This window comes from Moschus berezovskii, chromosome 3 (assembly GCF_049115385.1).
Source record: "Moschus berezovskii isolate FMDL1 chromosome 3, NW_MosBer_1.0, whole genome shotgun sequence".
Taxonomy (NCBI): Eukaryota; Metazoa; Chordata; class Mammalia; order Artiodactyla; family Moschidae; genus Moschus; species Moschus berezovskii.
In genome coordinates this window covers 11,327,140-11,344,676 of record NC_142462.1, presented here as the reverse complement: position 1 = coordinate 11,344,676, position 17,537 = coordinate 11,327,140, and the positions used below count along the sequence as shown (strand labels likewise).

The following is a 17,537-nucleotide window of genomic DNA, read 5'->3' as shown; positions in this document are numbered from 1 at the left end:
CTCGAGCTGGTTGTCTGCCTTGCTTGTTGGTGGACCCTCAGTCTTGGGGCCGAAACACATGTGGGCCATGGAGCCTTTTGCCCTGCTGTGGTCATGAACTGTACCCCTAGGACCCACACTGGCCCTGGAAATTCATGTCACAACCGAGAGTAGTGCCGTGGCTTTCAGAGAGAGATGCAAGCGCATCTGCACCCAGAACCAGGGCTGGTCATCCAAGTGTTCTTTGTGACTAACAGCAGCATGACTGAAACTCAAAGTATGTACGCCAGAGGCACCGTGATAGCTGTCACACACACACACGCACACACGCACACATGCCTCATCTGCTCAGACCCGCACAGGGGGTCAGGTTGTCTGAGTGTCCATCACAGTGCAGGCGTCTGCTGGAAAAAGGCCTGAAAGCTCACACTCACACATCTGAACTGGAGGGACAGAGGGGGTCCCCCAGAAAGAAGCGACCTGATTTCAAGTCAACACACAGGCTCTGGTGGCTGGTCGGGGAAGGTGCTCTTGCGGGTTGTCCAGCAGAGTCCGTGGCGCTTACCTGCTGCTGGGCCCCAGCTTTCTTACCCTCGGAGGCCCTGAGTGAAAAGCTCAGCCCACCCCGCCCGCCAGCCCGGCCTGCATGGCCTCTCCCCAGGGTGTTCGTGGTGGCCACAAGCAGAGTGGTCCCCACCGCCACCTGCGGGCAGCTCCAAAGGCTGGCTTTCTTTTTTCCCACCGCTCTGAGGAGCCGGCTGTCTGTCCACCGCACAGCAAGGCCTGGGCGCTCTCCGAGCCTGGTGTGGCAGCCGCTGTGGGCTTTCCTTCTCCCCGCGTCAGAGTCTCGAGGAGTCGGAGGCAGGGGCCTGACGGAGTGGGGGACAAAGCCAGTGGCGGCGCGGCCCATCTGCCAGGCTGGAGGTGTATTTATTATTGATGGGGGGAGCGCCGCGGCGGCTCAGCTATGCAGCCCTGCCTGGGTAAATGAGACATTCTTCAGCAAATTGCTTCGTTTTTTGATTGCTGATTGTACGCGTGTCACCAAGCTGACTCAAGGTTCATCGATGCATGCTCAGTAAATTAGAAAGAACATAACTATGGATCAGCCAAGAGAATGAATTCTGTGCCTACAATGACCCAGGGCCATTTAATTTTCTGCTTAATTTTGTTGCAGTCAGTTTGCATTTTGGGTTATTATGCAGTAGGAAATTAACAATAAATAACAAATTTGGTCCTCCTGTGCTTGTAATGATATTTTTATAAATCTTTGTAATGCCGTTTTTAAAAGGATCAAGGTCTGTGCCAGTCTGATACTCCAGAGAGTGTGTGAAGAGGAAAATGCATTATTCTTGGTAGATAGCCTTGTTGTTAAATAGCTTGGGCCTTCTTTATCTCTCTTTCTCTCTCATATCTTAGGAGTAATTTGCTTTCAACTAAAATGCCTTCCTCTGTTTTCTCAGATAATCCAAGGACCATGGATGCTGATGAGGGTCAAGACATGTCCCAAGTTTCAGGTGAGAACTGGTGATATACTATACGGGGAGTCCAGGCTTCGCTGGGTAGCAAAGCCAAGGAGCTTACGGGATGGTGGGAGAAGAAGGCTGTCGTCTCACTTCAGTGCTTAGAGATTATCCAGGTGTGACAGCCTGCATAGAAAAGTCTCCAAGAGGAAACAAGTTTTCCTGTTACACCTAAAATGACTTGGAAAGGATACAGTCTATGTTGATATTCTTGGGGAGGATAAAGGACAGATTGACCTGCCCTAGACCCCAGACACAGGCCAACAAACGTGTTTAAAAAGAGAAAGAAAGAGGGAGGGAGGGAGGAGGGGGAAGGGCACAAAGGAAAAAGCAGATTGGAAAACAACGTTTGGGGAATAATCCCAAATGCTTGTTAAGTGTGGAGACACCACTTCCCATCATCATATGTTTATTACAAGCCATACTGGACACAGCTCTTACCATACCAGGAGACCCAGGGCTGGGGACGGTCCTGGGAGATGAAGCCCACAGCCAGATCACACTGTCCCACCAGGTAAGGCCCCGGAGGGCGGACCTCCAGCCAGTCCAGCCAAGCCTGCCCAGCGCCATATCATAGTCCTAGGAAACCCGTGCTGGCTAGCCCTGAACTTGGATGTGTCAGCGGCACTTGGGCTCACAGTATTTTATATTTTCCAGTCTTAGGCCCATGGGCAATCCTGGGTAGCCTCTGTACTAGAATGGCCCATGTCGTTCTCTGGGAGTGGCCGGCCTGCCGCCACCGATTTCCGAGTTATAACTCAATTCTGGCCTTGGGCCTCTGTCCATTCTGGTGATGGAGCCCAGGGCTGAGACTGTGGCTGCAGCCCTGCCTGCTTGCTCTTAGGAGACATGCAGGACTGGGGATTCAAGTTCCCTCAACCTGAAGATGGCCTGCTGCAGACCATGGCACTGTCCCAGCCACTCCTGTTGTTTAGAAAGTCTGCATTGAAGTCCCCAGGCTGTGAGGTAAAGGCCAATGCCTGGCTTTCGGGCTGTGGCCTGCAGGCACTGGATGGGCCGTTGGTGGACACGCACATCAGTCAGCACGCTTGGCCATAACTGTAGACGGTAAAGCTGTGTTGGAGGAATTGGCTGTGGAGACACCCTCTCCCATGGGCACGGGCAGTCTCCAGGGATGCTCCCTGCAGCCTCATGCTGACACTGGAGAACTTGGTTCCCTCCACGCCCTTGTTCATACAGCCCTGAGCAAGCAGGACCATAGGAACAGAGTCATGTGGAAAGACATCAAAGATGTATGTAAAGGTGAGAAGAATGTGTCTCAGGATGGTTTGCAAAGTGTGAATCCATCATTTAAAATGAAAACACGTCACACGCACATGCACGCGCGCACACACACACACTTTCCATGTGCCTGTGTATCCCTTTAGGAAAATTCTGGAGTGATTATTTTAAATGTGTACTTCCTCTTAGAAGACTGAGGGTGGAAGGAAGGGATGGGTTAGGGGAGAGGGTGGGGACTTTGGTTTTTCATCTTCTCCCTTTCAGTATTATTTGAATTCATTTCCCTTAAGCACATACTTTTGTTCTGAAATCTGAGTACAATGACAACAATAAAACTATTAAAAACTAAACTTTGGCCCTTTGAAGCCTGTCCTTTGGCTTGGCCAGGATGTGGTAGCAGCTGGTAGATGAAGCCTGAGCTGAAGGAGTGGTGGGTCCTGCCAGAGGAAGCTGAGTCCCATCCCCAGATTGTGGACCACGGCTGGAGGCCATAAGAGGGTCAGAGATGCTGGGTGTTAAATGTCCCACAAGGTGCAGAGACCCCTGCATTGTCGCTGGTCCTCTGCGTCCCCTCGCTGCTTTCCTCTTAGATGGCTTCTCGAGTGACATCTTCCATGATACACCGAGGATCCACGCAGACTCTGCTGTCCCAGAATCAAAGCTGGAAGCCTGACGCTGGGCTGGCGTCTCTAGAAAGTTTGGTAGGAGGAAGAGCCGGTCAGTACTCTGATCCCTGTGTTGGTAGCAAACATCACAAAAGCCTCGTTTTCTTCTATTCTTTTTGCCCTTAACATTATGTGAAACACTCAGTTTGAACAGTGGCTCTTTGAAGACAAAGGTGTCAGGGAGTGGAGATGAGAGTGAAAGTTGGCCTGAAAAAGATTCAAGATCTGTTCTAGAATTTAGTTTTGTATACTCCAAGGAAAGGAAATGGTGCTTCCAGCCCTTTACACGATTATTCCTTTGGTTTATGTTAAACCTGGAGTGTTCCAAACAGAGGTTAGGGCATTTCAAGAGTTGTACCATTTTCACTGAAGATTTGAAGAATGCTTTTTCTGTATTTTGCTGTTTTTGCAATAAACACCCAGGCATATCAGTTTTCCTTTTTCATTTCTAAAGTGGAGAGAAGTGGCAGTTGGTTGTATTATAAGGATGTGCATTTAGCAAAACAGAAGTTGATGTCCTTGATGTAAAATATGAGGAATATGTTCTGAATTATCCCCTTTTCCCATGAAACTATTCCTTGTTACGTCCTGTTCCCAAAAATGAAAAAGAGTTAAGTCAAACCCTATGACATTGCCATTATCATAAATTAAAAAAAAGTTCTGATATCAGCAATTTCATAGGAGTCCACCTAATCTGTGTGAAATACTCGCTTGAAAACCAGACAAATACTTAATGTCTAACTTTTTTTTTCAAACTACCTGGTTCTTTCTTCCCTGGGATTTATCCTGAATGTGGACTGAGCCCTAGTTTACAGTGTCTTACAGATAAAAACCACTCAATAAATATGTGCCCTCTTAGATCTTTTATAGTTGGGAATGCTGTTGAATGGGCCTGGAGGAAAGTCTGTCTAAAGCAGGCCGTCCTGTCCTTTAGGGCCCATCTCCTTCATTCTTTTCCTGAGTTGTTTGTCTGTCTGTTCTTTCTCTCTTCTTCGACACTCATTCTAAATTATTGGTTATGTACTGTGAATTGTTGTTTGTTTTGGTCTTTAAGGGAAGAGTCAGCCTGTGGGAGAACGGGAGTCGTGAGGCCTGTACCAGCATCTCATCTCCGCCCCCACCTCTGGGAACTGCGTGTTCTCTGCAAAATGGGGGACTGGAGCCAGTTGGGCTTACGCGATGTTCAGGCTCCTGGGGCCCTACTGAACGTTTTCTTACTGGTCATCTATAAAGTTTATTGAAACAGAGAAACAACAGACATGCTCTGTAGACATCCTTCCCCTGCCTGGGAAACGAGGCTCATCCATATCAACGTGTCAGTGCAAATGTCGATCATGGGAAATCACACTGATTGAATGCCTTAAATTTACCAACCACCGTAAGCATTTTTTCTCATTTCAACTTTATAAGACCCCAGTGAGGAAGATACAGGCAGCATCTTCAATTCTCAGGGAGCTGAGACTCAGAGAGTTTCAATAACCAATCAGAAGTCCCATGAAAGCCAGACCTGGTATTGGGTAGGAGCTTCCCCACTGTTCTGTAGAGTAGACAGTCTATATTCTGAGTTTTATTTACCCCCCAGAAACTATGTTTTCCTGCGTAATTGTACACAGTACAAATTCATGCACTGGAGACATGAGGAACCACAGAATTTGTTGGTTGAATTATAATTTACTTGAGGAATTATTTACTTCCTATTGATAAGCTAATTAAACAATTTTCTAATCTAATTTGCCCAAAACACTTCTCATAGGTAAAGCTTTATTTGAAACATAGTCTGTAAGTAGATTAAACAGAAATTGGTGAGAAGTTTCTTTCATTTTTCTAAGTAAAAAACCTCCTAAATCCTTCCATTTCCATCCTTGCTTGCGCGCAGCCTGCAGTTCTTTATGTTTGTGGGGCGCTATCCATGCCCTTGGACATATGGGCACTTGGTGCTGTCCGCACCTGTTTCTAGAGGATGTTGCAATTTACAGAATAACACCATGAGCTTATTTAGCGTATTAGATTCCACACACATTGTTATTTTATTCTCAACAACCTTTTAAGCTAAGCCAAAATCATGTTCTTTAACCTCATTTTACTCCTGAGGAAAGAGTGTAAAGAAGGTGACTTGCTGTGGAATCTGTCTCATCATTGGTCAGACCGGAGCTGTATCCTGGGTCAACAGATTTCCAGTTGCGCTGTGTTGGTATCTCCTGTTTACTGATTTGGTTTAATAACTTTATTTTCTTATCATTTGTCATCTTTTCATGGTTTTGTATTTTAAATGGTGAACTAGGTAGGTCTAAATAGGTCTTGCTGCTGTTCAGTCGCTAAGTCATGTCCGGCTCTTTGTGACCTCATGGACTGCTGCACGCCAGGCTCCCCTGTTCTTCACCATCTCCCGGAGTTTGCTCAAACTCATGTCCTTTGAGTTGGTGATGCCAGATTCTAAATAATCCTAAAATCAACACCCAAAGATATGTTTGCTCCTCATGAGGATTTTGACAAAGTGATAGAAGTTCTCTGTGGACATTTCCAGCAGGGAGAGGATCCCAGGGTTGCTGAGTACAGAGGCTCAAGCCAGTGATTGATGGCTCAGCAGCCACTGCTCAAACATGGGGCCTTTTAGGCAAATCAGATGTGCTCCTATGAACTGTCACAGTGGCGGCAAGGCAAGCAGCATTCCAGCAGGCTCGTGGGTGGCCGTCCCACTCACTTGCTTACAGTCCTGACTTTTTACCTGATTCCACTGCACACGCCGGGGCTATGCTTTATTCCCTCATATCTTCACAGGGAGCTCCTCCTGATCGACCTGACCCCAGGGTATTTACAATCATGGTCCATATTGTTTCCATTATTCCTTTTTCTGCATCGTGTGTGAAGCAGTGAAAAGTGCTGAGATGCTGGCATGTAGCTCAGCACAGGGGACCAGACAGACAGAAGCACGTCTGGTATCTCAGCAAGTTCTAGTTGGTCTTGTTCCCAATAGATGGAGCAGATAAATTTGAAGAAAAGTGACTTGGATACATTTTCACATGAACTGAGCAGAGAGATGACAGCCCTTCACTGGACAAGTCCCAATTCTTTATGACCCTCCCATGGGTCCTGCATACCTGACTGTCTAGATCGATCCCAGAGTTCTCCAAAGTTATCCTCAGGAAGCCCAGAATAAAAAATAAAAAGAAAAGAAAAGAAAATACAGGAATGCAGTCTAGTTTCTCAGCCTTCTGCTTCCACCTATCGCCATGGCAGCTGGTTAATCAGAAAGGTGTGCATGCACACCCCCCACTGTGCATCTTTCAGGATCCCATCACTGTGTTAAGCTGGGGTCCCCAGAGTCAGTTCTGTGGGAGCTCCCAAGGGGTCTTCACAGAAGCAAGTGGTCTGGGTTTCTGATGTTTCAGCCTCCTTATCCTGCAGCGTCCCCACTTTACCTTGGAAACAGGTTTCGTGTATTAAAGTTCTGTGTAAGAACTAGAGATTTTCATCCGAAGTGAAGTCAGACAGAGAAGATAAATATCATATGATATAACTTATATGTATAATCTAAAAAAAATGATACAAATGAACTTATTTACAGAACAGAATCAGACCCACAGACATAGAAAACAGACTTATGGTTACCAAGTGTTGTTGTTTAGTCACTAAGTTGTGTTCGACTGTTTGCAACCCCATGGACTGTAGCCCGCCAGGCTCCTCTGTCCCTGAGATTTCCCAGGCAAAAGAATACTGGAGTGGGTTGCCATTTCCTACTCCAGAGGCTCTTCCTGACCCAGAGATCAAACCTGTATCTCCTGCATTGGCAGGCAGATTCTTTACCACTGAACCACCTGGGAAACCCATAGTTACCAAAAGGGGGGATAAATTAGGAGTTTGTGATTAACAGATACATGGTACTGTATGTAAAATGGATAAACAGCAGGACCCTACTGTATAGCATGGAGAACTATACTCAATACCTTGTAATAACCTGTAATGGAAAGGAATCTGTAAAAGAATGTGTGTGTGTGTGTGTGTGTGTGTGTGTGTAAGTGAATCACTTTGCTGTGCATCTGAAACTAATACAATACTGTAAATCAACTATATGTCAATATTAAATGTCAATATTATTAATGTCAATATTCAATGTCAATACAGTTATTTTAATTATATATTAAATAATTTAATTAATATTAAATGTCAATATAATTTAATATGTCAATATTAAAAAGCAGAGACATTACTTTACCAATAAAGGTCTATCTAGTCAAAGCTATGGTTTTTCCAGTGGTCATGTATGGATGTGAGAGCTGGACTATAAAGAAAACTGAGCGCTGAAGAATTGATGCTTTTGAACTGTGGTGTTGGAGAAGACTCTTGAGAGTCCCTTGGACTGCAAGGAGATCCAACCAGTCAATCCTAAAGAAAATCAACCATGAATATTCACTGGAAGGACTGATGCTGAAACTCCAATACTTTGGCCACCTGATGCAAAGAACCACTCATTGGAAAAGACCCTGATGTTAGGAAAGATTGAGGGCAGGAGGAGAAGGGGACGACAGAGAATTAGATGGTTGGATGGCATCACCGATTCAGTGGACATAAGTTTGAGTGAACTCTGGGAGTTGGTGATGGACAAGGAGGCCTGGTGTGCTGCAGTCCATGGGGTCACAAAGAATAGGACACAACTGAACTAACAATATGTCAATAATTTAAAAAAGATTATTCTTACCTGAAAAGAAAACAAGAGTCCTCTGAGCACCTCCCTAAAGTCCTCGAGATTTGAAAATGATTCCTTCAGGAAGTCAGAAGGAGAAACAAAGTCATCAGGTGGTTCATAGGCCTCCTGCAGGCCGCTATTCAGAGCTCTTTCCATTTATGAAGTAGGTGAAAAGTAACGCTGAGTCTTTAGCTGTTGCCCCTTCTAAAGTTGTCTATTTAGGGCAATGCAGTTATTACTGATGTCATGCACATTTAGTGTAACATGAGAACTTAGATCAGTTTCCCTCTGGCTTTTGGTTTTTCCCTGGGAAATTCTTACCACGCTGCCCCCTCTCTAACTCTCCATCTTGTATTGGCTATCCAAATATATCCAATAATGCTCTTTCTGAAAATATGCCAGTTGAGGTAATTACAGTTAAGCTGGGATATTAAACTGTGATGTCTGTTGGCTAGAGAACGCTATACTCTTCTCCGAAGCTGTGGTGCCTGGCAGTTTCTGTTGTAAATTACTCCCCGAAGGGTCACCTCCTGTGTTGGGAATGCTCCCACTGCACCTGCCTGTCCCCTGAAGGCTGTGTTGGGCTTTCAGGTGGTTTATTCAAACACGCAATACAGTTTCCCGCTCTGCCTCGCCCTGTCTCCCAGATATGCTTTCTTCATCATCGGTACACTTTTCTGCAGGCCTGGGCTTCTGGGTGGGAATATCCTTTGCGAAGCCAGATTGCCAGCCCATCCAGCAGCCCACAACCGCAGCCTGTCCCTTTCCCGCTAAGCTTTGATGCTCCTCATCCCTACGTGTCTTCCACGGCAGTGCTCATGGGCTATTCTGCAGCTGCTGGGGGCCTCACTAGCTCTTTCCCTGTCTGGGTTTATTGTCTCCTGACTCAATTTTAGGTTACATCTATGTTAGAAGATACAGAGGTTTCAATTTCAAAGAGAAGGAGCATTTTCTCCCCATCTTGGCTTCCCAGTGTTGAATTTCTGGGAGTGGGAGTGAGTTTCACATTGCTGGAGCTTCTGGTGAAACTTACGAGATACAGGCATCCCATAAAACCCTATCTCATTAGTAAATCCTACTTTGTAAAGTAACTTCTGGAGTTGCGTGGATTCTGTTTTGTTTTCATATTTTGAAGATAAGAATCCCTAGTAGAAGTCTCACTATGCATATGGGGTGGGAATTGTGTGAGTTCCTTGTCCACCCTTCTTCCAAGTTTCCCGACCGCACTGACTTAATCAAATTGGGCAGCTAGCTAAACATTCTCTGGCTCTGGAAAGTGAACAGACCCAGAATGTGTCGCTGTGAGCAGGATGCCCAGTCTGGCAACCTTTATACAGAGGCATGGTGAACAGGCTTGTTGGAGGGTAAGGTGGAACAAACGTACAGGCGAAATTTGGCCTGACACGTGAAGAGTCTTAAAAACGTGTGTGCCTTTTGACCGGGCCATAAAACCCCCCAGGGTTTATACTGTGGTAATTCTTAAGAACATGGGCAAAGGCTGGCTATTAGGAGGTTTACCACTATGTTGTTTCATTGAAAAAAATAAAAGATTGAATATTATCTAGGTTCAAAAGCAAAAAAAGGATTTAAATAAATCCTCCTGTGCCCATGCAATTAAGTGTTATACAGACATCACAGATAAAAGTCAGGGAAGCAAGGCCATGAGAATGTCTAAAAACTAGTTTATTTTGATCAAGAAGGTATGTCACCACATATGATCCATAGTATATAAGTGTCCGTGTGTGTATACACACGCACACACACCACAGTTTTAACGGTGGTGATCTCTAGGTGATTTATGCATTTTTCATGTCTCCGTTGTCTCGTGTTTTGGTGTGGCAATGATATTCTTTTATAAACAGGAAAGCAGGTTCCAATCCCCACTGAAAAGCATGAACTCAGTCTGTAACTCGAAGCCATGCTGGCAGGTTGCCGTGACCGCCACCCTCAGGGGTGACCACATCCCCAGAAACTCCAGCTCTTGCTTATGTCCTCAGGGAAGGAGAGCCCGCCGGTGAGTGACACCCCAGATGACAGCGATGAACCCATGCCTGTCCCTGAAGACCTCTCCACCACGTCTGGAGGCCAGCAGAGCTCCAAGAGTGAGCGCGGACTGGGTAAGTGGGCCGCCCGCCTCTCACTCACAGGCCGGCACGGGCGCGAGGCCAGCACCCTTGTCTCTCTACGTCCTTCCAAAGACGAGCGTGTGCAAGTCCCGTGACTGTGGTTTCCCCTCGGCCCCCACGTGAAGGGAACACGCAGTGCAGGGCGGGGCCCCGCGCTGTGAGCTCTCAGCCCCATGTGGGGTGCAATGTGGCCGGGCTGAGGAGCATCCCCAAAGGCAGGCGCACCACTGGTCTGCTCCCCTCGGAGCACTGCAGCAGTGTGCAGTTCACAGATTGTGCTCAGATGGGGATTTATCCGCTTCATGTGTTATGGCAGTACAGCTATTTATTTTCATAGCTTTGATGTAGAAGGAGCCGAACCTGGCCCTTCTGTGTTATCCCTCTCAGACATTCGCATACCTTTTCCACAGAAGAACGGATGTGCAGGTATTTGCAGTCTCTCCCCTGGTGAGCCTGCCCAGGCTATGGAGTCCATGGTGAGAAGTCTGAGTCCACCCTCTCTAGGAAAACGGAGACCCAGAGAAGTTCAGGGAATGAGCCAGGGTCACCGAGCAGAGTCAGAAGCAGACACCATTTCTGACTAAAGACTGGTGTTTATTCCAGTATACCCTATTCTCATCAGCTAATGAGTCAGCAGTTCCTTGGAATACCTATTTTCTTTTGAATTTGATAAAGAAAAAACTGTGAACTTGAGAGCCCCTTATTTGCAGCAAAGAGCGTCATGAAGGGTGCATAGGTGGCAGTGAGATCGGACAGGCAGGAGAGAGCCCACGGTACCAGCTTATAAGACCACAGCCAAAGAGGGCACTTGCCTAAAGTTCTGAAACTCACAAGTTATTTTCCTGTAGGACATCCTGACGTGATAACAGAGAAATGTATTTTGTATGTTTTCATGTGCCTTGGAAACCAGATAGACTCTGGGTATTTTTTTTTATTTTAACTTAGCTATATAGTTAGCTGAACAAACAGGGATAGTGGCTGAAGTCTTCTGACGTAGATGAAACAAGAAAACAAGGATATTTCTGAATTCCTTTTCCCTGTTAGATAGTGGCTACTGTGTGTGGGCAAGTAGATGGGGAAGAGAGTGCCCTCTTTCTACACACATCCTCTCGGGGTTTCCCAAAACTTGGACACAGAAGAGCATGCCTTGCTGTAATTGATGTATTTGTGTTTAAAATTGTCTTCTGTTTATTGCAAGAGATACTGGTTTGTCATTCACTTGTACTGCTGCAGTTTCCTTTCAAGACACATTTACATAAATTAAAAGATCAAATTTAAATAAGAACATTAGGACAATGAGGGTGTGTATACATGATAAAGACTTAGAAAACCTCAGGGACTGAAAGGCAGAAGAAATTATGAGGATTGGTACAGGCTAACCGTTTAAATGAGCGGAGAGCTCAGACACCAGGGTGAGGACTCTGGGGTCACTATGGAGAAACTGGGGAAACCTCCCCACTCCCCGAAATCCCCGCAGCAGCCAAGGTCACCTTGGGCATCCAGTAGAGAACTGAAAGTCAGGCTGGTTCCTGGAGAGTGAAGAACAGTCCTCCTGGTGCAGGCAAGCAAGCTTTTGTTATAAATGCCCTCACAGCCTAAATAAACCTCCTCCTCTCGTAAACTTCAGGTTGTGGGAGCTCTGCCCTGGTAGGAGGTCGCCGAGCCCCTGGCTCCCAGGCTGCGTTCACTGGGTGAGACATGGTCTGGGTCCTAAAGGAGCCCCTGCAGGTGTGGCTGGTGGAGCCAGGATGAGGTGAGGGGTGGGGGTCAGGGTGGCCTGAGATCTGCAGGCTCTTCTCCGTGCTTCCCCACCTCTATGGGACACGATGCTTACTCCTTTCCGCATCAGATTTCTAAAAATTGAATTTTAGAGTTGTAAAACTGCAAACATCCGAGAACCATCTTCCTTGGCTTGTAAATAGCAGCTGCCATGGGGACGGGCAGGGAAAGTGGTTGACAGTGGGGGAGGGGACAGAGGAGTGATGGGTCTCTCCCGGGAAAGCAGAAAGGACAGAAGCACGGAAGGCCGGAGGGGTGGGCCGGAGGTTTATGGAGACAGGTGAGCGAGGGAGGGAGCCCCAGAGGTCAGGGAGCACAGAAAAGCAGCGAGGACATGGGCTCCCCTTCACACTCTGCTTTCTGGTTGAAGGGAGTCAGCCACCTCGGGGCGCAGTGAAGCTGCCTGGGCAGCACTGAGAGCGTGGAGTATGTTGTGTTGATAGATTGTGGTGGTGGTTTAGTCGTTCAGTCGTGCCCGATTCTTGCGACCCCATGGACTGTAGCCCACCAGGCTCCTCTGTCCAGGGGATTCTCCAGGCAGGAATACTGGAGTGGGTTGCCATTTCCTTCTCCAGGGGATCTTCTTCCTGACCCAGGGTTTGAACCCAGGTCTTCTGCATTGCAGGCAGATTGTTTACCAACCGAGCCACCAGGACTTTAAAAGATGAAGGGATTAGTAGCTGAAAGGAAGAGGAAATGCATCAGCACACTGGGAAGAAGGCAAAGAACCCAGGGCCTGGGACCCACAACAGGAAGCAGGGGCCCTCCCTGAGCAGGCCCCTCCCTGCCCAGGGCTCCTCCCTACGAGGCAGCGGGAGAGGCTTAGCGCCTAGAGGAAGGGCCTGGGGAAGGCAACCGGGCTGTAAAGGGCCGGCCGGGTTGGGCGGAGGCTGGCCCTGGAGACCCTGCACCTGGGCGAGGAAGGGTGGAGTCGGGCCCCACCCCGCCAGATTCTTACCACCCTCATTGCAAGCTGGCCAGAGTGTTAGAACTCAGCTCGGCTCCCAGGATAGTCTCCAGGGTTAACTGAAAACACCCACACAGGCTTTGCTGAAGAGAGCAACAAAGACTTACTGTACAAAAAATACAAAATATACTTTGCATTTTTACAAAGTAAAAATACAGTAAGAGGCAGGAAAAGTTCTCTTAAAGGTTTTTAAAGGAGTCTGTTGTAGCTTCCCTGGAGAGAAGGAAAGAGAATGTATAAGATTTGCAGAACCAGGAATAGAAGAGGAATTTATTAATTTAAAAAAAATAAAGTGATCCAGAGAATAGGCAAGCTGAAAACAGAGCCAAGAAGATGGGGAGGAATCCGTTAGGAGAGGGCAAGACCAAGAGAGAGACGGAGGTGCCGGCCACTCTAGACCCAAGATCAAGTTGGGGGTACTGGCTCCTCCAGTGGGAACATCAAAGAGAAAAGGCGGGAGGGTGAAAGATGGTAAAATATGTGGAAGTCTTTGGTGATAATAGACCACCGGGTGTCTGTTTTAGAAAAAAAAAAAAAGGATGCTTTTGAAAAACTCAGAGCCATCACCCCCAGTCCTAGACAAGTCTGACCTCAACCAGGAGAGCGGCCGAGAGGAATGAGCAAGTTGTTGGAAAGAGCGGAAACCACCCCCTTAAGATGGGGAGAAGTGTCACACTGGCGGAGGGTCTCCAGGGACAGAAATAAGCAGAGTAATGGTTTTGTGCCGCAAGACTTCCGTCAGTGTTGACGGAGCTGCTCTAGCACTGTGTGCCAAGGTGAGCTCCTGAATTAAAAAAAAAAAGATATGGGAAAGAGGTGTCAGGGGAACAACCTTGTCAGGACAAGGGTGTCACCCTCATTTGGCTCCTTCTTCTTGTGGATCTGAGTAAGAGGAAGCAAGGATCTGAAGTACAACGTGAAGGATTTAAGTTAGACACAGGAGAGAACTTCCTGGCCCTGAGGGATTTAGTATTTAGTCGTCAGGACATTCTATGCGATCAGATGCTAGCTTGTTCTTCTGAAGTGGTCTCTTTAATAACGAGAGAAACCTCGCCTGTCTGAAGTGGTTGTGTATGAAACTGCTGAAAAGGAGGATGTACCCAGTGACCTCCCACGGCAACCCCCAAATTTACCCAGTCATCCATGGCAGGTGCCCTCGAGAAGTGGAAAATGGGTCAAGAGTCTTCTGACAGCTGTTGACCAGCGGTGATTAAAAGTGTCTCACACAGAAATGAAGCCATGACTGGCGTCTCACAGAGCAGATAAGTGCTAAGGGTGAAGGAATGAAAAGCTTCTTTTCCTCCTTCATTCAGTAAGCTATAGTTTTCTTCCTTTGAGCATGGATTTTTGCCCATCACTGTTTCGTTCGTTTGCTTGTGGGGGCTTCCCTGGTGGCTCAGGTGGTAAAGAATCCGCCTGCAGTGCAGGAGACCTGGGTTCAATCCCCGGGTTGGGAAGATCCCCTGGAGAAGGGAAGGCTCCCCACTCCCGTATTCTGCCCTGGAGAATTCCATGGACTGTATAGTCCATGGGGTTGCAAAGAGTCAGACACGACTGAGCGACTTTCACTTTGCTTGTGTGAGTGGCCTTGTCCTAAAATTGGGCAGGGGTCCTCTAGCTCTCTGATGCTTCTGTGGACACACAGTCCTGGAGTGGAGGCGGGCTGCAGGCTGGCTGATCCCAGCAGAATATCAGGCTGTGACTAAAGTAGGAGCCCCCACCCCCTTTGACTGGAGATGGTGGGCAGGAGGAGGGGAGGCTTACCTGGCTGGAGCAGAGGAGACAGGGAGAGGCCAGGGGTAGGAAGAGAGGTTCGGGGCCGGAAAACCAAATGACACCCTGAGAGAGATGCCTGGCAAGTTTAGGATTTAGAGTGGGATCACAGGGAAAACCCAGGGGCAGAAGCACAGCAATGCCCTGGGACTAACAAGGGTGACTGACAGGAGCCAGATGGGGTGGTTGAATTAGCAGAGGACCAGAGACTCGCGGTTGAGGAAGACTTTCCAAAAGGCTCAGCTCTGTGGACAGGCAGTCAGGATGGCCCTGTGTAGTAGTCATTCTAATGCTGAGAGAGACGTGAGGGGTGGATGCCTCTAAATATGGGGCACTCATGTGTGTTTGCACAAGCCCCTCCATGTTCTAGAATGTTCTTCCTTCTCCTCTGCTCGCTTTCACGACCTCGTCCCCCAAGGAGGGAGGGAGGTGACAGCCAGCATTTCCTGGTGGTTCCTGCAGGTCGCGTCCTCCAGCGTGGCGTCTAGAACATCCTTGAAGCTGGATTCTCACACCTCAAGTACTTCGCCTGGAAGGCTTTGACCATGATTGGATTTACCCTGGTAGAAATGGAAAAGGGGGAAAAAGTAGAAAAAAATCTGGATTTCTTCCCTGCGGCATCCAGGAAAATGATTGTGTCTACACATAATTTTTCTTTTGGTCCATTCACTCAAAATAAGCCTTCCTTCACTCCATCGTGAGTTGCAGGAATGGAGTGTAAATTGTAAGAGGATTCATATGTTTTCCTGGTGATTCCGTTGCCAGATCTCTCTTTCGTTCCAGGCAGGACACCAAGCCAGTCCGGAGGGGAAGAAAGGGTCAGGATGGGTGGAGAGCATTACTGCCTACCTGCAGCCTGGGAGGGAGAGATGCTGGAGAGCCCTTTTCAGGATGGAAAACCGTGAGGTCTAATTGGAGCTGGGGCACTGGAGTCTGAGTGCGGATGCTGCACCCGCTTATCTAATCAGCAGTTAGAGGAAGTCGCTTTTATCTGTGCAATGCATCTCCTCTGAACTGAGAAACCCTGCTTGAGCTCAGGAGAATTATTATCTGGCAGCATCTGAGCACTGGCTGCAGCTGAGCTCAAGCTTGCTCGGATGGGCTGTGCGCTGTGAGAAGCTCACGGAGAAAGCCATCCAGACCCGAGCTCTGCCCAGGGTCCGGGTGTCTCCGTCCCCAGCCTCCTCCTGAGGCACAGCTCAGACTGTGTCATTTACACTCGCGTTTGCCTCTCCGTTGCGGGGGCTTAGTCCTTTTCGTAGTTGACACACTGCGCAGTGCTCTGGGAGCCGAACCCAGAGGAGACCAAAATCCTCATTTTCCTCAGATTCCCAAAACATGAGACATGGCATCAGAGAAAATTCATTTTGCCTACTCTCACAGTCTTTTAGGTTTTGAAAAGAGGGGCTCTTATGACGTTAACAGTTTCATTGCTGCCCATTTAAAACTAAATGTTAAGTTTTTTCTGACCTCAGTTTTGTAGGTCAGTGCCAAACATTTGGAAATCATGGTCTTTGCAGACCATTATGACACGTTGGTACATTAAACTAAACTGGAGACTGTGTGCTGTGTGGGATACCATCCTGTCCTGGGTTTTGGTATAGAAGGTGGGGCCAGATGGCAGAGGCTTAGAAATCTTCCTGGGGAAAAGCTGAAACTGGCGTGTGTTGTGTGTGTAATGCCTGAAGTGTGTGTGTGTGTGTGTGTGTGTCCTGAGTGGCAGTGACAAAACCCCACAGTTGGTCACTCTGGGGAGCATCTCTCTGCTGGGACCTGGCTGCAGGGACTCCGTCCCTGGCTCTGTTGCCCCTCTTGCCTTCTGGCCCTGGCAGGTGGCTTCCCTGTTGGGGAAGGGCATCACCTTGCCAACTGCTGTCACATGGTGAGCGCTGCAGGGTGAGGCAGGCTGCTGTGGGTGGCACCGTCATTTGTGTCAGGCGAGCTCCCTGGGAGACACCCTGGGAATCTGGAGATGGGCTGGCCAGGTGCCGATGTCACCTCCTGGCTGGTGACTTCAGGGAGGCGGTGACCTCACAGAACGTCTAAAATTCCCAAGAAAGAAGGCAAGAGCAGGGAGCAGCACACGATCAGCGTGGCAAGACCAAAAAGTGTCAGCAAGTCCTGGGTCCTTACCAGTGGCGGAGAGACTGGGATGCAAGGAAAGGCCTGGCTGGAGGATGGAGGAGTCGTGAAGCCCCCACCGGGGTGAGGGCGGGCCCATCAGAAGGTCAGGGATGAGGGGTCACACACTGCCCTGTTCTGTCTTGTGAGGGCTGCTGTGTCCTTGCCTGCTTGTCCTTGGAGGTCAGTGACCATAGGGCTGGAAGTTGTCAAGGCTTGTGTGGCCCCAAGCAGACCCCGCTGGAGGTCAGGCTGCCCTGGGCCCTGCCCTGCAGGCGCCTCCCCACAGAGGTCCCTGTCGGATTTGGGACCATACCGTGTAGGTTGACTTTATGCTTTGTTTGAACTTGAGTTTCTCTAACTCTTAGGAAGTGAAGAAATTCCATTCAAAAGGAATAATACTGACCGAGTCCTTCTCCCTGGCCGGCTAATACAGCCGCTGCCTTGAAGAGCTGAGCAGTTACAGCTTGCAGCCCAGTGACCATAAGGCGCTGCATAGTACGTTCATGGGACTTCAGAGTTCCTCCATAGAAAGAACAAAGGCTGCTTCCCAGCTGGGCTGTGGGGGACTGATGGGGAGACTCAGGGAACTGAAGGTCTCACAGGGGCGAGGAGGTGAGTCACGTTTGACCTTAGGAAATGGTGGTAGGTGGGCAGAGGGGATGGAGTAGGCAAGGC

General features: G+C 48.3%; 1 protein-coding gene across 12 annotated transcripts in view; it reads left to right on the top strand.

Annotated features, from left to right (window-relative positions):
• IKZF1 (IKAROS family zinc finger 1) overlaps positions 1-17,537 on the top strand; it is a 97,956-nt gene that overhangs the window by 16,326 nt on the left and 64,093 nt on the right. For all 12 annotated transcript variants that reach the window (XM_088833068.1, XM_088833082.1, XM_088833078.1 and 9 more), the window contains exons 2-3: positions 1,443-1,496; positions 10,091-10,210. In XM_088833068.1, the coding sequence (XP_088689194.1) occupies positions 1,457-1,496; positions 10,091-10,210 (160 nt within the window). In that variant the 5' untranslated portion in view covers positions 1,443-1,456. The remainder of the gene's footprint in view (positions 1-1,442; positions 1,497-10,090; positions 10,211-17,537) is intronic.